At 37.6% G+C, this 24,724-nt stretch overlaps 1 protein-coding gene across 3 annotated transcripts in view; it reads left to right on the forward strand.

Annotated features, from left to right (window-relative positions):
* Positions 1-24,724, forward strand: part of LOC126470495 (proteoglycan 4-like) — a 73,735-nt gene that overhangs the window by 35,111 nt on the left and 13,900 nt on the right. For all 3 annotated transcript variants that reach the window (XM_050098371.1, XM_050098381.1, XM_050098390.1), the window contains one exon: positions 685-874. In XM_050098371.1, coding sequence (XP_049954328.1) covers positions 685-874 — 190 coding nt within the window. The remainder of the gene's footprint in view (positions 1-684; positions 875-24,724) is intronic.

Below are 24,724 nucleotides of genomic sequence, written 5' to 3' on the forward strand. Positions count from 1 at the left end.
TGTTATTTGTCATATTGTATAAATTTTCTATACAGCCCTTTTATCAAAATTTTCACACAAATTCTGATTACTTGTTTTTTGGTTCCTTACACTGCTGATTAAATAAATTTTCATCTGTAGTTTTATTTTGTTCAATACCTATTATAAATAAATTCATTCTATTGTCAGGACTGTATTACAATGTGAATTTGGAGCCTAATAGAGTATATTTTATTGTGAATACAAATGGTCAAAATCATTAATAATCTGTGATGTTGGCCATTAATAATACTGGCGAATGGAAAAACTGCACCTAAGTTGGATCACAATTCTTAGATAATCTGAAAGAACATTTAAGCTTGTACCTAGACACATTGCTTGGTGTGTCATAATAATTGATGAGTTGTAACTGATTTGTGACGGAGATGTCAATTATTGACCAAACATTTTATATGATGAGCAAGCAGAAAAGAAAATTTTGATTTTGTCACATAGGGGGTCATTTTTCACTTCATTTACTGTCTCTCTAATCATAAGTTGGTGTACATTCAGTGATAACTTACTTCTCTCTCCATGGATTAACCATTAAATAAAAGAATATAATTAAAAATGAGATTAATCCAAGTCTTTGGACTCTTTTGTTCATTTTTTAAAGTATTTAATGTACAGTAGTAAAATTTTTACTTTGTGTTTAACTTATCACAGGCTGGCCTTGCTGGAGCATTTGCACAGCTGACACTGGGAGCACCTCGAACAGCAGCTCAAATCGCATATGATGAACATGTGCGCCGGCAGGCATGGGAAGAAGGCAGATTTGATTACATGGGCGCTGATGCCTTTGACAATATATGGCAGAGGATAAGTGAAACATTGGCTACAAAGCCTGAAAGTAAAGGTCAGGAGTTGACTTCCACCACACAGCAGTAATAAGTTTTCTGTGTGTGTTGTGCATGTATACACTTTTAACATGCAAATGATGCAAAACTGAATAGTCTAAACCTCACAAGAAGTGTAGAAAATTAACATAATCCCAAGAATGCTTTTTGTAGTTTCTGTTTATCAATACGTAAAGAATGTCATAATAGAAAAAATATAGTGTTTGTATACTACAGACATGCTATATTTTGATACAGCAATGATGCATTATATTTGTATAATTCTTTCTGGTGTGTCTTTGTTCATATCAAAAATTCATTTGTTTTATGTTCTTCCCAGTTCAATTTCTGTTAAGACAGTTGATAGATGTGGTTGAGGTTCAGACTATAGAATGAAGACTAAAAGCCTAATGTTATGCAGTTGAATTGTGTGAAATGCTAAAGACTGACAGCTAATTACTATTGTTCTGTATTCTCTTGAAAGTGCTGTCTCTTTTCTAATATATTTATGCTTTATTTTGAGAGAATTAACTCTTTATACTCATTTTCTATGCACTGAATAGTTCTGCAAGAACTCTGTTTATCAAGAAGGCTATGTAATATTTAAATTTAATTTTGTATGTTTGTGAATGGATGCGTGAAGGCATGTTGCAGGATCCAGGAAGTGATCTTTGAACTACAGGGCAGCAGACTTCTATCTGGGCAGCTTCTCAATGTAGACAACACTCAATACCTAGAAAAAGACCTAAATTGAGAAATTTAGTTCTTTCAGCACCATTGTCCACTACTGTATTTCTCTGAGAATTTGTATATGTTCCAAATTTGTATTTCAGAATCGTGTGGAAGCTAGATTTATTTTGAAAAGTACTCAGAGAAACATGGTAGCAACACTCATTGTAAAAAAAATGCATCGCTGGAGGATGAGTATTCTGTATAAAGCATTGCCACATGAAATGGTTTAACAGTATCAATCTGCTGTCATTTGTTGAACAACAGCTTTAAGACAAGTTAATTTGTGAGCATTTTGATAGAGACTTCAATCTTACATAGCATTTCTTCAAATACAATGCTCTGAGTACTGTGCTGGAACTTTCTTTCAGTATTGAGAAAGTTATATTACAGTGGCTATTAATAATTTTTTGGACAAAAAGAAAAGGAAAAAAGGCTGTTGTATGCACAGGTAATTCAGTTGTTTTTTCCAAAGGCAAAATCGTAGTTACCATCACAGCACAAATGAAAATTATAGTTTGCTTTCTGCTTTCCAGTTGTTTAAAACAAAAGCAGTGTGTAATGAACTGCTGCAAACTCAAATTTTGTTATGTGATCAATAGTGCTGCATTCCGTTTGAATGAAGACAGATAGGTAAGCAGTTCATCTAGGTGCAGCAACTTACAGCCTTTGTAACTATGAATGAATGATATTAACTGAAAGATCTGTTATCTTTTACCTTCCTTTCTTCTGTCTTTACCACATCCAGGTCAATCTAAGACCTGACTTGTTATATTATAACTCAGTTTGTGATACTTTTTATTTATGCTTTTGTCTGATAAGCAATATATGGCAGTGTTCTTAAATACTTCTGTGTGAAAATAGAAGTAGTATTTGTATTTCATAAATACTGTTACAAGGAAGATGATAAAAAATTAAAGTTTTCATATTTTATGCAATACTGCCATTGTGTTTTGACTGCCTCGTGTGAAACTTTCTTCTTTCTTCTGCAGTCAGATGTGTGTGTTGTAACATTCTTTAAAAATGTAAAATTTGGAGCATTTTCTGTAAGAATTGCTTTGTTATTTTAATAAAAATTTACCAAGAACTTGCATGTTGTTTTTTTGTTTCTTTGAACTGTACTTTTAAAGTGTAGTTTGTATGGCTATTAGAACATAATGTATATTGCACAATAACATTGATTTTTTTTATTTGAAATTAATATTGCCATAATAAATTATTTTCGGAAAATTGAGGTGTATTGCTGAAGCTTTAATATCACAACTGATAATGCTTTAACAAAATGCATAGTGTTATGTGTCTAACACTGAAAATTGGTATTAAAATAAAATCATCATTCCAGAAATAGCAGGATATTTTAACAGCATTTAGTAACATACATCGTTGTGAAAATAGGGGCATGGCACTCTTTATAAAATACGGAACAAGCAAGTTGTTATACAGCTGGTCTTTTCATTAATTTTACAAGTTTATGAAAGATTATCAATAAGCAATACACATCAAATACTCAGACATATGCAAATAAATATGTATACGGTTATAAAACAATTAAAGAACTTGTTTTGACTGATATAGTTTACATAATGAGGTGGGAAAATTTTCAAAATGTAAACCATACAATAATCTGATAAATAAATAAAATAATAATGATGATAATAATAATAATGATAATGATAATGATAATAATAATGGTGGTGGTGGTGGTGGTGGTGGTGACGATGATGGTAATTTGGTTCCCCAGCAAATCTATGAATGTGTGTGGTCTTGGTTAGATTCAGGGGTTGTGAGAAATCAAAGAATAAGACTTGTGAAACTAAAAAAAAGTACATTACAGTAAAATAAAACCAAAACTGTAAGTGAAATAAAACAGTCTTCAAGTACAAATCTTCAAAATAAAAATCTACTTTTGGTAAAATTCAATTATGTTTCCTTCAGCCTGTGCACTGCAAAATGCTTAGATCCTCCTCCATACATTTTCCACAAAATGGTGAAGTCATTGCTGCTTAAGCCACTTCCAGCTTCCGGAGGTCATCCTGTGTGCTAGGAGGGTATTTATGACAAGGGACTGAGAGTCTCAACCATCCAGAAATATGCTCAGTTGGGTTCATGTCAACAGATACTGCAAACCATTACATTCAGTTGATTCCTGCCTCTTGGAGGGATGCATATGAGAGATGAGTGCACCATGCTCATTCGTTACCATCTTGAAAGGGACACTCGCCATTGAAGTGTACGACTGGAAAATAGATTGCAAGATTGTCCCAATACTTCACTTACCCTCGATTTAATGAGAGCTGTGTGACTCTCATACATGATACCAGCCCCAAAACATGATTGAGCCATGTCCCTGTCAAACCCAAGGAAAAGGATACCTGTGGCATACATTGGTGCCTGGCTGTCCTAAACTCTTTATATGACACAGGTGTTGGACAATTCCTGAATCCAACAACGATGAGAACATGACATCACTGACACAGTTTCTATTCCACGTGTTTTCATGCCCATCTTTTCTGCATGCTGAAGTGCTGTTGGGATTTGTACCCAAATTCATTTTGTTGAAATGGTTAAGTACATGTTGAGTCATCAAAGTCATCCCAGTGGGTTACACCAATACCCAAACAGTTTATTTTATTTATTTGTTTATTTATTTTTTCCTGTCTTCCTCAAGATACCTATAAGCAATAAATTGTAGGTAGTGGTTGTAACTGGTGTCACTAACTGCAGGCAACCCCCTGCAAAGTAGATCTTCAACATTTTGTGGGTCACGATAGCAGTTGAATGTTCTAATGAACTCACTGGGGTGCATGCCATTTCAGTGGGCAACTTCTCATGCCGACAATCCTTCTTGCTGTAAAGTGACTGTGGGTGTACTGTCTCAGGTTGAAATGATGTTTCACAACATGATTACAAGATAAGACAAGACAATTTTATTGTCATTAGGCCTTTACAGCAATAGACAATTTTTTTTATATGTGTAACATAATCATTATTACATTAGCAAATATAACTGTTTGGCCACGTCAGTTGTTAGCTTACAGTTCCATGTTGCAGTCAAAAAATTCTTTCAATTCGTAGAAGGCATTGGCAACAAGCCATTTATTTAATGTTTTCCTAAATTCACACTTGTATCCTCTGTGGAAGCTTATTAAATAGTTTATGGCCCACTAGCTCATTGCTATTGATTGACTTTGATAATCTGTGGTATGACATATGTATGGAACTATTATTTCTTGTGTTGTGCCCATGAATATTGTTTCTATGTTTTATTTCATGTAAATTTTTTTAATGGGTTAATGCTTGGTATATATCCAGATTTATAACAGTCATTATTTTACATTCAGGGAACAAAGGCTTACAATGTGATTTATGCCGAGAACTTGTAATGACTCAGATTGATTTATTCTGCAGATGTAATATGTTTTGAATGTGGCTCGAGTTTTCCCAGAGAATAAGTCCATGTAACATGGTACTTGAAACAGTGCAAAATAACATGTTTTAACATAAGGTTCTGGTACACATTTCATAAGACATCTTAATAAGTAAATAACTCTGGATAATTTAACACTAATGTATTTTATGTGTTGATCCCAGTACAATTTGCCATCTAGGGATACCCCCAAGAACTTTTATATAAAAGGGATCATTAAAAGGACTTTTGTCCTTTAGACTAAATACCATTTTCTGTGTTTTGTTCTTATTCAGGACAAACCCGTTTGACCTTAACCAATATGATGCTTGGGCGAGTGTATTGTCAGCAGAATCTTTTAACTTATTTGGATCATTGTTGTAGTTTACAGACTGAACAGCATACAGAAGTTGCAGTTTCCTGACCAATACATGATATAGAAACTGTGTAAATGACAGTGAGATAAGAAGATTGTAACTGCAGTTTTTTGTAAATATGGGTAAACATGAGTAAACTAAGGTAAATTGCTTTTCATATACATAAAATGTATGTGTATGTTCCACATCTATTCCTAAACCACTGTGGGGGTAAGAACCACTTACCTCTCAAAATGGGTGGACATGAAAAAGAGGTCTAGCTCATAACACATGTGTAGCTAGACTATCTTCATCCAGTATTTGAGAATGAGAGCACTTAGTGACTTGCAAGTAACTTTACACATAATTGCAAACATTTACAAGACTTTTTCTCACCGATACCCCCCTCCCAAAAAGTTTTTCGCTTACTACATTTACACTGTTCATGCAGTAAAACTGCCAGATCAGGCATCACCCTTTAATTTATTACTGCTTTACTACTAACTCTATTTGTGACAAATTTTGTACACAGTATTCACATATACCACTGAATGTATTTGCAAAAATGTCATTGTAGGACACCCCTTTCAGGAGATGTTACCTCATAAACATCAAGCTGTGTGTGAACAGAACAGCAAGGGGAAATTTGCTGGAGATACGGATGAAGTACGTATACAAATAAACCGAATATATGTGATCTGTGTGTACACGGGGAAAACCACAGGTATTGAGGTCCTCCTAAATCCCTGGATCAATTTCAACCAAACTGGGTACACAAATTAGTCACCATCTGAAAAGAACTACTATGGGGTGTAAATCAACAACCTTGTATTGGGGTGCAGATTATAACATGGAGAAGAAGGGAGGAGGAGGAAATTGACATAAAGGGAACAGGAGGAGATGGATAGCGAGAGGGAAGGAGGAGATGGACTGGAATTAATACACATCCAGACAACGCCATGTATTCAGCTGAGAGAGTGAAGTGTGTGCGTGTGCATGTGCGGGCACTTGCGTGCATGCACACACACTCAATCATTTTCAAATATTTCTTCAGGAAATAAAATAGTTTCTCAACGTTTTAATACTCAATGGGTCATTATCATCAAAATAAATCTGATACTAATATTCGTCAATATCTGCTAATGTTCAAGCATTTTAGAACCATCTATGGTTTCCTCTTGATCTGTCTCTTATAATGAAATGCCTTTGTGGTTTGAGACTTAATGAGAAAGAATAGTAATATAGAAACCAAGATTAAGGCAGTCATAAATTTGAAGAGAGAAAACCGATAAAATAACGAAGAGGTATTGTCCATTGATTGCTTCTTTCTCGAATTATTTGGCATAACAACTTTTACTGCTACATAATCTTTCTTGTCCTTCATCGAAAGTTCTAATTTGTTTATCTCCCTCAATCTGGTGTGTAGTATGTTAGAAAGGAGGAAAACTGTTTTGAAAAACAAACGTGTTTGCCACCCATCCTATATGCAGTGCATTCATTCACCCATCTAGCCAATTCCTTGTGGCAACAGCAGTTATTCTAATGATATTGATAATGAATAGTGTGAACTTCAAGACATCTCACACTAATGAGCCTCTTGTTACAATACATTGAAACTGTGATAGAACTGAGGAAGATGATAAATCAACAAAAATATATATATATATATATATATATTTTTTTTTTTATTTTCAACCAGAGTCACTGTGGAGGGTAAATCTATTTCTGTGTTTGTTGTCTTAGCTGATCCTTTTAGTCTCACTTGGTGTCTCTTTTTATTCCACTTCGCTTACTCTGTAAAGCGTATTCTCTCACTCCCAGATATCATTTTGTAAAATCCAGTATGGACTGAAACATTCAGGGACATGTAATGGACCAAGGAATGAATTGATAGTAAGTTTAGTTTAGTTTTAGATATGTCATGTTCCGTAGATCATTTTCCCAATTGTTGTATCGATATGATGTAGAACAAGTCAGATTAACATGCGCACACACATGAATAGTGCTAATATTAATATTACTCAAATTTTTAGTTCTACACATGCAACTACAGTTAGAGGTACATTTCTGAAACAGAAACTCGTCCATGGAGTAGGAGGAGTTGTCCAAAAGAAATTATTTTAAGCTAGATTTAAAACTTGATCTGGTACCTCCCAGACACTTTATGTTGTTGGGCAACTGATCAAAGATTTTAGTTGCTGAATAATGTACTCCTTTTTGAGCAACTGACAGCTTCAGTAATGGATAGGAAAGGTCATTTTTCCCTCTAGTGTTTGTAACGTGCGTGTGGGGCACACAATACTCGTTAAAGTCTGTACTATAGTAAGTGAGCAGAATTCACCTTATGAGAAAGGATTTTCTTACAGATATCGACCGTGTGTACCTGAATGGTGGCAAATCAGACTTAAACACACTCTGTAATAACAATGATCCATCAAGCAAGTCCAAAATGCAACTACACGTCAGGATGGACCAAAAGCAACACTGAAGATGTTACCAATTTAATAATAATACGGTCGCCAGCCTAATTAGGCATTAACTGAGTTTCTTCCCTGTACAAGTTGGTAGATATTCATGCAAAACAACAGGTAGTAACACTGCATAATATAGTAGAATTTTAGAACCAGAAAATCTATTGAACTGATAGTTTCACATTCTGTACTGATATGGAAAAACCATGAATACATAACACCACACTATACTATACTACAAAACTTCATACTGTCTATTAATCTGATTAAAATTGGGCATAGGTTACCCTAGCAATAGCACTTTCGTGACACACGCAAAATGTCAATTTTGATAAAGATAAAATACTGATAAATTTTGACTTATATATTGACTTTAACTTTTGCTGGTCAAACCAATTTAGAACACTTCAGAATTCAAATGAATAAAAAAAAGGGGGGAGGGGGGTCCCTGAAACTGTTGTGATCACTATATTAAAAAAATTGATTACTGAAATTATTATGCGTTCAGGATTTCCAGTATATAAGTTACAACTCTTTTCATCTTATTTACTGCTCATTTAAATACCTTTATATCTGTCTCGAAATAATTAAACTTCATTACTATATCAATATTAAAGTTATCTTTCAACTTCGTTAGACCTTCGTTATTTATTTACTGGTTCATTAACAAAACAGTTCTTTAAACACCATTCTAACATTGCTAGGTCTGCAAGTAATTATTATTAACACACAATTTAATTTTTCATTTCGGGACACTCGGATTGCACAACATTTGGAAAGGACCCTGTCTAGGTTAGTTGTGAGGATAATTAAATGACGGGAAAGTTCTGGTAAAATTTAGGTTATTATTGAACAGTTCACTCTATGGTCCATACGAATACAGTACTAAAAGTTTCAACCTGCTTGTATCGATGCGGCGGTTGGCGGGCGGCGAGATGGCGAGACACAGAGCACACATACAACCACAGTTATGGCTCTTGACGTATCGGCACTTTAATTCTTCATAGCATCTCAATACTTTTCCATTTAGTGCCTATGGAATTTTGCCATGCTGTGTGGGATTTGGAACGACATACCCGAGGCTCAGTGAAACTACGTCTTCCAGGAGAGCCTCCTCGCTCCAGAAAGTGTTGCTCAAACCAGTGCCAGACTCCAACTACTACTGCTGAGCCCATTGTGCCATGCAGTGCCCGCGTGCATTTTCCCACGCTAGCCTGCCATCCACCTTTTACCGCTCCCTTACAGACAGGGTATTCACCCGAGGTTTTGCATTCTACGTATCCTAACACATTGCCTATGTATGGACCAGACGCACAATTACAATTTTAAACATCTTACAACAGTTTCAACATTTGTTACATTTCAATTCTATTACAATATTGCTTCACATTTGACATAAACATTAATATTCACATTGAAACTTGTTTACGGTTTCCTTAACACAATGGCATGAAACAAAAAAGAAATGGAATCAGAACATTAATTACACAAGTTTATCGAAAAATCAGAAGAAAAAAAAATTACTTATATGTACAATAGTACAGCGTTGTTGTTGTTACATGTTGTACGTATGAACATCACTGTTCTTCGCAAATTGAGATGGATTATTTGTAATGAATTTCATTAGTGAATAAATGTACTCTGATGGTGCTGTTAAAATACCTAACTCCTTGAAAAGTTGCCTATATGACATCCTTGGGTGAACACCACCAATTATTCTCACTGCTCTCTTTTGTGCAGTCAATACTTTATATCTAAGTGGTGAGTTATCCCAGAAAACTATCCCATAAAACATTATTGAGTGGAAATATGCAAAGTATGTGAGGAGACTGATCTGTTTATTACCAAGACTAGTGATTATACGAAGAGCGAAAGAAGCTGAAATTAGTTGTTTGAGAAGCTTAGTAATATGCTTCTTCCAGTTTAAGCTGTCATCAATGTGAACACCCAAAAATTTGGAGAAATCTACCCTGTTCATATGCTACATCAATTGTCGCTATGACTCTGTTCGGTGTACAGACCTGGATATAGTGAGTTTTTTCAAAATTAAGGGAGAGTCCATTTTCTGAGAACCACTTAATAATTCTTTGAAAGACATCCTTAACAATATCTTCAGCTGCTATTTCTGGAATGGGATTTTAGTATAACACTCGTGTCATCTGCAAAAAGTACTAGTTCCACTTGCCGAACATTAAGTGGGAGGTCGTTCACATGATTGAGGAACAGCAGAGGAACTAAAATTGAACCCTGTGGACTCCCTTTGTGATATCTCCCAATTCACTAGAATTTTCCACCCTCCCAACATTATTTGTGCTACTCAGCACAACGTTTTGCTTTCTGTTCATTAAGTATGATTCAAACCAGCTGTATGTATAGCCTTTAATTCAATAAAACCTGAGTTTTTCTAAGATGTGACATGATCCACACAGTCAAATGCCTTCGAGAGGTCACAAAAAATACCAACTGGAGATAATTTGTTATTTATGGCTTGTACTATTTGATGGGTAAATGTGTAGATAGCATTCTCAGTTGAGTAACCCTTCTGGAATCCAAACTGTGACATACTGAGTAAATTATTTTCACTTAAATGTGAGACTGCTCTTGAATACAGAACTTTTTCGAAAATTTTAGAAAATGAAGTCAGCAATGAGATTGGTCTATAATTATTTAAGACACACTTGTCTCCTTTCTTATGAAGAGGTTTGACAATTTCGTATTTCAATCTGTCTGGAAAAAATCCCTGTGCCAGTGAAGCATTACATATATCGCTAAGGACTCCACTTATTAAATTAGAACAACACTTCAAAATTCTATTAGAGACTCCATGAGCTCTTGTTTTTCAGTATATTTATAATTCCCTTAATTTCGGTGGGGGATGTTGGTGCTATTTCTAAAGGCCTAAAGTCCTGGGGAATGACATTTTTAACTACTTTTTGCTTCTTCAACTGAACCCTTTAACCCTATTTTTGCTGCTACATCCAGAAAGTGATTGTTAAAAATACTTTCAACTTGTGAATTATCACTCACAACATCATCATTTAGCTTTATTGCTATGGTAGGCTGTGCACTGTCAGGCTGCCCCATCTCCCATTGACAATGTTCCATATAGTTTTAATCTTACTATCCCCACTATTAATTTCTGTCAGAACACGTTTCTCGACTTCTTAATGACTTTCCTTAAAATATTACATCCTGACTTATTCTGGCCTGTCCATATATTTCCCTCTTCTTCTTACATGATATCTTAATTCCCTTAATAATCCATGGCTTACTTGACTTTGTAATGGCTTTTTTGGATAACATTTCAGGAAAGCAACTCTCAAATACTGAGACAAATTTATGGTGGAATAAATTGAATTTGGCATCAGCATCATTTTCTGTGTATACTTCATCCCAGTGTAGCTCTTCTAGACTGCACTTAAAGCTCTATATCCAATTCGCATTAATAAGCCTCCCTGCCTTGTATGAACCTATCTGAATCCTGTAGGGTGCTATATGTGTTATTTCCGTTAACTGTGCATCATTATCAGATATCCCATTAACAACTGGGTACACATTAATTGTTTCTGCCTGAGCACTGTCTATGAAAATGTTATCGATAAGTGACCTCCTATCCTGGTGCACACGTGTAGGAAAATTTACAACAGATACTAGATTGTTATGGATGAAATCCTACAGCAAGTATCAGATGCAATTGGAGATCATAAAATGAAAGCAGTGCTTTTTGCCGATGACCTGATGTTATGGGGAAATTGCGAGAAGGAGGTGCAAGAGCAGTTAGATGCATGGGAGGCAACGGCAGCACAATATGGAATGCATTTCTCTGCAAAGAAAAGTGAAATAATTGTCACAACAAGGAAGAAGAATAGGCCAAATGTGGATATAACTTGTGGAGGGGAAAAACTACAAGTGGTAGAGAACTTCAAGTACTTGGGAAGCGTGATTGAAAGTAAGGGGGGAAACGCAATGGAAATAAATGAAAGGTGCAGAAAAGCAGGGCAGTTCTACAAATGCATTAGGGGGCTTATTTGGAGCAAGGAGGTGCCACAGAAATCCAAGGGAATTATATACCGAACCTACTTTGTCCCCATATTGGCATACGGAAGTGAGACACGGGTAATGCACAAAAGCGACAAAAGTAGAATACAGGCTAGTGAAATGAAGTTCCAGAGGAGCAGGTTGGGTGTAACAAGACGAGACAGATTGCGGAATGTGTATGTGAGGGAAAGACTAAAGGAGGAACCAGTACAGGACAGGATAGAAAAATCAAGACTGCAGTGGTATGGACACATGAAGAGAATGGATGAGGGAAGAATTCCAAAGAGGATGTTTGATCTGGAACTGGAGGGGAAGAGGCCCAGAGGAAGACCAAGAGATAGATGGGTGAAGGGAGTGAAGGAATGTGTGATGAGAAGAGGAGAGAACTGGACGAAGGTGGAAGAGGGGGAATGGTGGAAAGACAGAACACGATGGAGAGGCTTGTGTTCCCGACAGACCCAGCCAGTGGCTGGAAACTGTCCAAGATGATGATGACTAGATTGAAACAACCAAACAAAGATTCTGTCTCTTTTTCCCATCTGTATCCTTTAAGAAATCTAAATTAAAATCACCACAAACCACTAACTGCTTCTTTTTGTCTGACAGGTAGCTCAATAATGCCTCAAGATTTTTCATGAATAGCTGAAAGTTACCTTGAGGGGATCTGTAGATTGTTACAATTACTGTAGAAGTATATTGCAGTAGCAACTCACAAGCACATGCTTCAAGGATCTGATCCACACAAAAGCTATTTGTTTCAATATTTTTGACTTTGTGTCCAGTTTTTATATAAGTAGCAACTCCTCCTTTTTTCCAAGTTAACTGTACATGAATAAAATGCTAATCTGTAATCCCTTAAATTTAACTTCTCCATCCCTGAGGTTACATGGTGTTCAGAGAGACACAAAACATCTATACCTTCAGAATTTACCCCATTTTCTAGGCATACAAGAAGCTCATCCATCTTGTTTTTCAGTCCTCTAATGTTCTGATGAAACACAAATTTTATTTCTGTGGATACTGCTACAGACATTGTGCCACTGTTCTGTTTTAATCTCTTTCAATACTCTCTATCTGTAATCTGACTCTAACCTAAAAAATATGTCCCTTTGACTCCAGTAAACACAGGGATTTTGTCTTATGTGCATGTGGCCCCCCTTACATTTTCTGTCAGAAGATCAACTAATCTATCCTTCCCTCTCCTATTATTCAGGTGCAGGCCATGACTAGTGTAACCCCACCTCCCAATTTCATCAACAGGCACAGCACAGATATGAGATTTAGTTTCTGGCAACAGTAACCCCCACCCAGCTCTCTGTTAACACGGTTGACAGCCGTATTAACTCAGGGCTGGTCATTGCACTGCAAAACATCCACAAACCCCACATGAGTGTGAGCTGTTGCTGCACATCCAGGTCACACCTAATACTATAGTCCAAATTTCTAGCCAGGCTGTTTCCTGCTCCTCCTATTATAAGAACATGGTCCTCACCATCAAAATATTTGCACAAGGCCCCTAGGTTTTCTGTAACCTGGCCAAGCTTAGCACTAGGTTTCACAATGCTTGTGACCTGGTACTCGACTCCTAGCCTATCCTGTAGCAACTGGCCTACACCTCCCCTGTGACTGCTACATAACAGCAGGACTCTTTTTCTTTCTGCTTGACTTTACTCCCGACCTAGCATTACAATTGTTACTACAAGTCTGCTGCACCCTACTTTGCTCAAAAGCTGCTTGAGGCTTTTCTACTTCAGGTAACAAATCAAACTGATTGCTCACTGGAATCTGAAAAGTGATTTCTGAGGTTTTCTCCTTCTGACTACGACTTGTTACCTGTTCCCAGCTCCCATTGTCCATTTCCCCCTTCAACCTGTCTAATTCAAAGTAAACCATTTCTAGTTCAGCCTGAAGGGCACAAATCTTTTTCCCCTGTTCCACATTTTTCTTGTCATGGCTACATAATCTACAACTCCATTGGCGAGCCTCATCTGACACTATAACAGCTTCTCCGCTACAATCTCCCTAATGAAACACCAATCCACAATCCTGACATTTCATTCCTGTGCTCACTAATCTATGACAACATACACATTTGTCACACATGACGGCAGATTAAACAATACAAATTACACTACAAACAAACAACACAAATACAAACAATACAAATTGCACTACAAGCAATTCCTCTACACCAACTAATAATTAGCAGAAAGTAACTTACTTGCCGTGAGGTGAGCAGAGAACTTATGGATGTCAGGCGAATGTAGCAGCAGGCAAATGTAAACAGCGCGAATTTAATTGCTGGCGTAGGTTATAGTGGCGGAAATCATGAAACGAGCAGGAAACTGAAGAGACTCGATATTTTCTAATGATAAATTTGATCAGGTGCTATCACTGAATTATGTATAAATATGCTAATGGAAACAGAAACACCACTTAATGACTTTACAGCACAATATGGAAAATTAACTGTACGGAAGTATAGAAACACAGAAAACATGAACTGAATGCAAATTACACACCCATGATACTCTTCACAATAAAGCTACACACACTACCCAGAAATTATTGAATAATAACATAACTGACTGCGGTCAATAACGAAAACAAACCCACGCCAAAGGCTTGCACTTTACAACAGTTATCTTTTCTCGAAAACTACACAAGTAAAAGCGAAACCTTCAATATTCACGTCACAATAGTTACTAATTTACTTATTTAAGCTACAATATTACCTTAATAAATTGTTTTTCCACGAGAAAACACCTATATTTACGAGCACACTAAGTAAATGTTCACCAGGAGCTAAACTGACTTTTAATTAGCATTAACTTTGCTCTTATGATATCAATCAAAAGCATTTTGCTTTATGTTCTCTTGGAGTCAGTAGGAGAGAAATGGAAACAAACAAATGGAACAGTTAACTGAAAGGACTACAAGACATAACTATGAGTGCAATGGAAATGGAAATCCAGGTATGCTGGACATGAAGACTGGCAGATGGATAGTGGATGGAGCAAGGTAGTTTCTTACTGAATTCAAATAGATAATAAATGATGGAGACAATGACCTAATTGAAGGTCAATAAACAATATTACAAAACATGAAGGAACAACACGGATGTGTTTAGCTGAAATGCATAAGAAAGTCAGAAGAGGTGTTTATCCAATAATGGATATCAAATGTATGATGATTTATTCTTATAGTATCTAAGTAAACTTTACCCCACAGCAGCCAGAGACTGCAGCCATGAGTGTTTGAGTTGCATTAGCGCACACGTGCTTATTTTTGTGTGTGTGTGTTCTTTCTCTATCTCTAACACGGGTCTTGTTGGCAGAAAGCTCATTTTCTGACAGTCTCTTTGTTGTGCCTATCTGCGACTCAGCATCTTCGCTATATGGTGAGTAGCAACTATCCTTTTCATAATATCATTACTGGTTATATTTCGATTGTTCAAATGAGAACCTTAATTGTAATAACTGTTAACACATTGAAGTAATTCAGTTACATTATCTCCCTCAGTAAGCTGTAATGCACCTATGCTTCGAATGTGCACTCACTTCTTGGAAGAGTCTTCTCCATTGTGTTTTCCCTCTCTTCATTGGAGAAGGAATGCTTTCCTCAAGAATCTTTCAATGGCATGAAAATTCAGTGGAATTAAGGTCTATCAAATGGACCAGATGTGAAAGGCACAGTTCATATCTTTAGTGGTCTGTCCTGAAGTTGTACAGTCAATTGCTGTACCACAAATCACAGAACTTTTGTGGAATTGCAGAACATCTTGGAGAATGTAATATATTGAACTGACACCTACACGCTCATATTCATTGTTTATTTCCTTCAAAGCAACACCTGCTCACATATCTTTGACAATGCGTTTCTGTGGCCTGGTCATAGCCCAAGCAAAATGGATGACATTTTTAAACTTCCTAAATCTATTGCAGGGATAAGCTGCGTTTTTTTCTTTTCCTTGGAACATGTTCTATCTACTGCAGGATCCATTTAAGATAAACAGTTACCCATCTGTGATACGGCTATCACTTTTATTTCTATTTTGTGCCTAGATATTCTTCTTGTTGCCAGAGACATTAGTTATTATAAGGGTGGAAAGTTGTGTGCACTGTCTGTCTGTGGATGGTAATATAATAGTTCTTATATAGTCATATTTGAAATGTTTGTACTTTGTGCTTCTGAGGCAGAGATCAAAAGCTAACCTGTCGTATGTCTACAGACTATGGAAAACTGCTTAAAAACTCCAGCCAAGCCAACTTAAGTACCAGTAAAAAGGTCATTAACCCAATGTATAGATTTGGTCCAAGTTTGCCTGCTTCCATGTCTTAAGAGCTTCTACACTATGTAACAATAATAATAATAAAAAAGGTACTGCAGAGTCGTTTACCGCTGCTGTTAATCTTCACCTATGGAGTGGCCATCTTTGTTTAGTATTCCTGATTTATGTTGCGATCTGCTACCTAGTATTCAAACTGAGAGCACTACTGTTAGCAACTGTCAAGTCTCTCCATCTGTTGATTTATCATTGTATTATTAAAGTTTTGCTTTGAATGAAACACACTCTCAGCTATTTATTATTTATCTTATTGTCATTAAACTATGTACCGGGTGATCAAAAAGTCAGTATAAATTTGAAACCTGAAGAAATCATGGAATAATGTAGATAGAGAGGTACAAATTGGTACACACGCTTGGAATGACATGGGATTTTATTAGAACCAAAAAAATACAAAAGTTCAAAAAATGTCCAACAGATGAGATGTTTCATCTGACCAGAATAGCAATAATTAGCATAATAAAGTAAGACAAAGCAAAGATGATGTTCTTTACAGGAAATGCTCTATACGTCCACCATCATTCCTCAGCAACAGCTGCAGTCGAGGAATAATGTTGTGAACAGCACAGTAAAGCATGTCCAGAGTTATGGTGAGGCATTGGCATTGGATGTTGTCTTTCAGCATCCCTAGAGATGTCAGTCAATCACGATACACTTGCGACTTCAGGTAACCCCAAAGCCAATAATCACACGGACTGAGGTCTGGGGACCTGGGAGGCCAAGCATGACGAAAGTGGCGGCTGAGCACACGATCATCAGCAAACGATGTGCGCAAGAGATCTTTCACGCGTCTAGCAATACCTTTTTTTTTTTTTTTTTTTTTTTTTTTTTTCTAATAAAACCTCACGTCATTTCAAGCATGTGTGTCAATTTTTACCTCTCTATCTACATTATTCTGTGGTTTATTAAGGTTTCAAATTTATACTACCTTTTTGATCACCCGGTACTTTGTCAAAGAAAATACTTTGCTGTATGAAAGCACGTTAATTTCTCAAGGAGTATTATTCCTTAAAATATGCACAGAGATTTGCAAATGCAGAAACCAATATCACGTTGTTTTGTGGGAAAGGTAATTTATTTGTGAGTTTCTGTGGAGTTTCAGTTTTGTACTTGATGTTTACACACAGTTTTATAAAAATTCTGACCAAAGTTCTGATTGAAAATTACAAATTATTTAGGAATAAAGGAGACAACTTGCTGAAAGGCAGAAGCACTGCATCATCGATAAGCACACAAACAATAGGTGCAGAGCTTGGCTAGCTTTCGGAATGCACTTCCTCTTACTAGCTGTAGCAAAAACACACACACACACACAAACATCGGTCAAGGGTACTGGGGCAAGGGATGGTGTGTGTGTGTGTGTGTGTGTGTGTGTGTGTGTGTGTGTGTGTGTGCAAAGGAGATGCTGCAAGGATAGTACCATCTGTGCAGCTCAGAAAACAGGTGATGGTGGAGAGGACCCAGATAGCAAAACCAATCCAGTCCCAACATCGAACCCTGCCTGTTCCAATTCATACCACCATCTAACCATGACCCTCCCATACTCCCACCCAACCATCTCCTGGTCACCTTCCACAAATTCCTAACTTCCAGCCTGACCTTGTCATCCTTCCCCAGGCCCCCCTAAGAAGTAAGGACTGCCCTACATAACCAGAAAATGGATCCTGATCTCATCATCCTCCCAGCAGACAAAGGTTCCACCACTGTTGTTATGAACCAGAGTGACTGCCTGGCAGAGGCCAGTTGCCTGATACTTCCACTTACAAGCTCTACCAGGGTTACCCCATCCCAGAAGTCCAACACAACCTCCAATCCCTGCTGAAATCCTTAGGCCCTCCCCAGAATCTCTCCCCACCCTATTGTGGTCGGTTACAGTGCCCCTACCAAAAGAATCTTGCCCTTTTTGATCAACATCTCCAACCAATTGGCCAAAATCTAGTCTCCTGCAATAAAGATGCCAACCATTTCCTGCACTGGCTCTCCACCATCCCCACACCCTTACCTCTTGGATCCTTTCTCGTCACTGCTGATGCAACCTCCCTATACAACAACATCCCTCATGCCCATGGCTTTTCAGGGATTGAACAGTACCTCCCCCAACACCCTTCAGATTCCCAAACATGTCACTTCATTCCTCGTACACCTAACCAACTACATTCTAACCCCTAACTGTTTCACCTTTAAAGGGAAAGTATACAAACAAATATGTGGCACAGTTGTGGCCACTGCATGGCACCCTGCTATGCAAACCTCATCATAGGCCACCTAGAGGAAACATTCCTAGCTTCCCAAAAGCCCAAACCCCTGGTCTGGTTCAAGTTTATTGATGACTTCTTTATAATCTGTATCCAAGGCCAAGACATCTTATCCTCATTACTCCACAATGTCAACATCTTCTTTCCCATCCACTTCACCTGGCCCTCCTCCACCAACTGGTCCACCTTCCTTGTTATCGATCTCCTCTCAGATGGCTCCATCCACACCTCAGCCAACATCAGACCCACCAATCACCAACAGTACCTGCACTTTGACAGCTGCTACCCTTTCCTCACCTAAAAATCTCTGCCATCAGCCTGACAACCCATGGTAGAGGTTTCTGCAGTGATGACAACTCTCTCATCCAGTATGCTGAAGGCCTCACAAAGGCCTTCACAGACAGGCAATGCCCTCCAGACCTAGTTCACAAACAGATTTCCTGGACCATATCCTCACACATACCTGATCCTAACATCCATCCCAGGAACCAATTGCAAAGGAGTGCCCCACCTTGACACCCAGTACCATCCTGGACTGGAATGATTGAAACACGGTCTTTGTCAGGGCTTTGTCTGTCTATCATCAAGCCCTGAAACGAGGGAAATCCTACCATAGACACATCCAACCACTCCCAGAGTGGTGATATACCAACCACCCAACCACCACATCCTAGTCCATCCCTATGCCATTCTCCTGCCACAGGTGTCATATCTCTGTGGAAGACCCAGATGCAAGACCTGCCCAATCAACCCACACAATACCTACTCCAGTCCCGTCAGAGGCTTATCGTGGCCCATCAGAATCAGAGCCACCTGTGAAAGCAGCCATGCTCTGCTGCAAACACCACACAGCATTTTACATTGGTATGACAACCAGCCAGCTGTTACCTAGAATGAGTGGCCAATGCCAAACCGTTGCCAAAAACAAGGTGGATGACCCAGGGGAACAACATGTAGCATAGCACAACATGCAAAATTTCTATAGCTGCTTCACTACCAGTGTGACCTGGATCCTCCCCACCACCACCAGCTTTTCTGAGCTACGCAGATGGGAGCAATCCTTACTGCACATCATACCTGCACCCTGGCTAGTCCACAGATGGCTCCCCACTCTCCCATGAGCCACTAGACACTCCCCCCCCCCCCCCCCAACCCGTACTCTGCCTCCCCTCTATCTCTCTCTCCATTCTTCACCCCACCCCAAACCCCCACCTCACCCCACTCCACCCACTGTGGGCCAGTAAAGAGCTGGCAGTCAACTGAGCACAATATAGGGAGACAGGCATGTGCATGTGAATGACTGTGTGTTGTGTGCATATTTTTTCTACAGCTAGAAAAAGTAAGTACATTCCAAAAGCTAGCCAATCTCCATACCTTTAGTTTGTGTGCCTATCGATGATGCAGTGCTTCTGCCTTTTGATGAGTTGTCTCCTTTATTTGTAATTGTGACAAAAGAATAATCAAACATCCCTCTAAGTCACTGAGAAGATACAAAGTGTCAATGAATATTATTTTACGTTTTATGTAGTGGTTACATTCATCACATTTCACCAGATACTTGGTTGTAGATGCTTTAATGTGGTCATGTACTGGCACAAGAGTGACAGGCACCTGTGTGATTTACTGCCATTGACTTCACCATATTCTCACTGCTCTGCTCAGAATAAATACTTACTCTTTCTTGCTGTTTTACCCAGCAAAATATCCTGAATGATGATAAGGGTGGGAAGTATGCATAACATATTAGAATTTTGTCTGCACATCAAAACACAAACAAGGTGAACTGAGTTTCTGATTAGATCTGTCCCTAAAAGTGAAAATACCAGCAATGAACAAGGGCATGTAGATGCAGATGGAAAAATGAAACCACCACATTAAATACACAGAAGTTTCTTCACAAAATTTTCTATATAGTACAAAATTCTCATAAAAACCACAAAATTAACAAAATAAATCACAGACAGAAACTAAATCCATATTTGGATCTCTTTGTGGAGACATCTCAGGTGTTACTTATCAGGACAATGAAGAACAGGGGTCAGTGAAATGAAATGGAAAAAGATTTCTATTAAGGTAATTATAAGCTAATAACAAGAAGAAGAACAACAACATTAGTGGCTGATGCAACATGTTGCCACTTTAAAAGCATGGAATATGAAATGGAGAGAGTTGTGATGAGCAACATGGTGTCCAAATTATTTTTCCAAGGGCTGAAACAAAGCCCACATGAAACACCACTCAACAGTTATATATGCTCATGTCAAAAGCTGATGATTCAGCACAAAGAAAATCTGATAGACCTAGACAACTGGAATGTTATAGTAGAAGAGAAAAATAATGGCTGTATTACTGGAGAATTTGTGATTTGGGGACAAAGTAAAGGCAAAAGAAGCTTTCACAGTCATGTTATGTATTTCAGCTGATTGTAACAAGGACCTTCTTTGAAAATCACAAAGGAAGAAATTATACCTGGGAAATATCAGCTGAACTACACCATAATATTCCATTTACAAACATTAGTAAACTGTACAGTGTATGCAAATGTAAACGTAAATTCAGGTCAAAACCTTGTAGTGAGAAAACAGTAGGCTGAAATTCAAAATAATAAAGAAAAAAGTGAAACAAAATATTTGTAAACATTAAGATGGCATATGACTCCGTAGATAGAGAAACACTCTTCAACACTCTGGAAGAAATGAAGGTGGACAAGACGAGAACGCTAATCCAGGGCACATTAACAAATACACCTTCCAAAGTGAAGTTCATAGGAGAGATATTGGAACAATTCAAAATCAAGACAGGAGATGACCTGTCACCCATTCTTTTTAACTCAGTTTTGGAGAAAATAATCAAGACATGTGACAAAGAAGTAAACGGGTAAAGATGTGGAGACCCAAGGATAGAACTGTCAACATAAAATGTCTGGTCTTTGCTGATGATGTAGCCATCACAAAACGTAACAGAAAAGAATCTCTAGAGACGCTAAATGAAATCTCAGCCAAACCAGGACTACAAATCTGTTTCAAAAAGCTAGGATAGATTATACAGAAAAATGGACTGAACTTGACATTCAATGAAGAAAGGATCACAATACTACAAAAAGCAGACAGACTTGCATGAAACCCCTGCAACAAAAGAAATTCTCTGTCAATGTCAAATTTAGACACTATAGTACAGTAGTCTTATCTCAGAAACAACAGTAACCAAGAGAAGAATGAAAATCAAGGAAATGGAAAAACAAAAGGTGAAAGCATTGAGAAAGATCTATGAGCTGGTTCCAAAATAGGATATCTGGATAAAAAGACCAACAAAAGAACTGTATGAATGGGCAGACATGATTACAAACATTATCAGGTAGTAAGAACTAAGTTCTACAGACACACACATGATGAATGAAAACAGACTTGACCAAGAAGATTTTTAACATAGTGATCACTAATACAGTGAAAAACCTCCTGGGTAAAGGAAACCAAGGAAGACCTCAAGAAACTAACATCTCCACAGAAGATATGACAGACAGGACAAAATAGAGAGAAAATCAGAAAACAAAAATATCAGCAAACACCAAAAGAGAAGAAAATAGGAAAAACTTGGACAGAAGGGAGGAAGAAGAAACAGTGAATATATGAGAAGCTTTTGGGAAAGGAAAAAGAAAGAGACAGAAAAATATGCAATGAAATTGATTGTGTTTTAGTGGGTTCCTTAATAATAATAAAGAAACGAAAAAATAGCATAAAAAGATGATGAATTTGAGGTTCACCTCTTCAAGTCTACAAACAACTACTATAGAGATGTGAGACTACTAATGTTCTAAAATTTGTTATTGTTCGAACAATGGCAGCTCAGAATTTGATTGAGGACTTAGTTTATAATGAGAGTTCAATGAAGACAATTTAGTGAAAAAACATAATTTTGACATGAAGGTGTTCATTAGATGATTTTTTACAATTTTTGTAAAGGTCTAACTCAGCAACAATGCTCTGAATTGTTTTGCTAAAGTTTTGGTAATCAGCCCCCATCAGAGAGGTGTCTGAAATTGGTTTGCAAAATTTTGTCGTGGTCATACAGTGGTGAATTTCATGAATGTTGATCAAATTCAATTGTTATTTCAAAAATCATTGATGCTGTGTTTGACATGTTTGAATGATCAGCATGTGATTTACAATGAGTTAGAGGCTTCCTTAATCATATCAAAGGGTGCAGTATGTTTGATTTTTGCATAGCATTTAGCTGTGAGAAAATATCTATTCTCAATAGGTTTTGAATAATTTGAGTATAGCTTAAAAATACTTCACAATATTGAACTAAGATACTATACTTTTTTTATTCCATTTTCATCTGCTGTTCCTGAAATGTAAATATAGGCTTTACTTCCAACTATTTTAAGGAGTTGAATATGAAACCTCTCGTCTGTTTAAGTTTGTTTCATACTTTTGATTTCTTTAGCTGGAGAGCAGTTGTGATTAGATAGACTGTAGCAGACACTGTTTCTGCCCAGAATTTACTTAGACAATTTGTTTCAAAGGGCAAACCTGTTACTTTTTCCAACATAATATGATTATAAAGTTCAGTTACTTCACAGCCCATCCATAAAGCTTTACTTCTTCCAGTACCTCATCTTCTATCTTCCTACCAAAACAGAAGTTCTCCTGTATGACTTGCGGGACTAGAAGTATTGGAATAAAGGATATTGTGAGGACATGGCTTTGCCACAGCCTGGGCTATTGTTTCCAGAATGAATTTTCACTCTGCGGAATGGTGTATGCTGATATGAAACATTCTGGCAGATTAAAACTGTGTTTTGGACCTTTGCCTTTAATGGGCAAATGCTCTACCAACAGGGAACGGAGCTATCCAAACGCGACTCATGATCAGTCCTCTGAGCTCTATATCTGCTAGCACTCTATATTTGTTGGAAAAACTTACATTTGTGCATCACCCGAAAAACTTGAAGGTAAGACATCCAAAGCTTTGAATATGTTGCAATGTGTGAATAGAAAGAGCTTGAGAACAGACAGATCACAGTTATTTACTATCCACCTCCACAACCAAATGCTCAGCACAGCAGAATGCCATGTGATGGGCCTGGGTTCAATTCCTGTCTGGGTCAGAGATTTTCTCCACTCAGGGACTGGGTGTTGTATTATCTTCATCATCATATGATCCTCATCAACACACAAGTCACGGAAGTGGCATCAACTAAAAAGACTTGCCCAGGTGACCAGTCTACCCATGGGAGGCCCTATCAATACAACATTTCATGTTTATTTACTAAGTGTTCTATTTGATTCCATTTGGAATATGGTTGCTTTAGATATGGGTAGTCATGACTGTTTGCATCCAGAGACAAAAATTTAAACTGTGATGTTACCAGAAGACAAAGAATGTAATAGGATTCCATAATAATTTGGATCCATTCAGACTGTAATGAACATCTACAGGTATTAGTTAATCACTTATTATTCACAATCAGGTGCCCAGGCCATGCACTATGGCATCCGACCAACCGAGTCTCCATTCATTATCATTCCCTCCCTCACAGTGGCAATAGTACCATTAGGCACCCTTGGAAGGGCAGCCTCCTGTCATTGTCTCTCGGGTACAAATACTTTCAGAGAGGACAGTGTTCCCTAGTGACAGCCCAATATAATGACCAAACATACTGGTCACCAAAGGAATATTGAATTCTTTCCAAAGTAATGCAAGTAGCACAAAGCCTACAAAAGCACAGAAAAGAACACAAGTAAATACACAAAACATTGTGTCTTTCAACTAGGTGCTGTTGATAATAGTGTTTGGTTCCTGAAAATCATGATCTCTCTCTCTCTCTCTCTCTCTCTCTCTCTCTCTCTCTCTCTCTCTCTCTTTCTCTCTCACTCACTCTCACACACACACACACACACACACACACACACACACCCACACACACACACACACACACACACACACACACACACACACTAAAAAAAAACTGAAATATAAAAAATGATGAAATACACTCAGTCTGAGTCACACAGAACAAAGAAAAATTTAAAGGTGAAAAAATAAAAAATAAAAATAAAAAATGAGGCAACTAATATATTGTTCACTTTTGTATCGCTACAGCTGGTAAAGGGCATAGCTTGCATTGTGTGAATAGCGATCACACGCAGCATTGCATTTTGCCTTCAAAGATGGGCAGATTTGAGCATAAGGATGGCAGGTAGTCTACACTCGGCAAAGAAAATTGCTTGCAGATGGATCTTTTGAAAACCTCTTGTGATGTGT

This window comes from Schistocerca serialis, chromosome 1 (genome assembly GCF_023864345.2).
Source record: "Schistocerca serialis cubense isolate TAMUIC-IGC-003099 chromosome 1, iqSchSeri2.2, whole genome shotgun sequence".
Lineage (NCBI taxonomy): Eukaryota > Metazoa > Arthropoda > Insecta > Orthoptera > Acrididae > Schistocerca > Schistocerca serialis.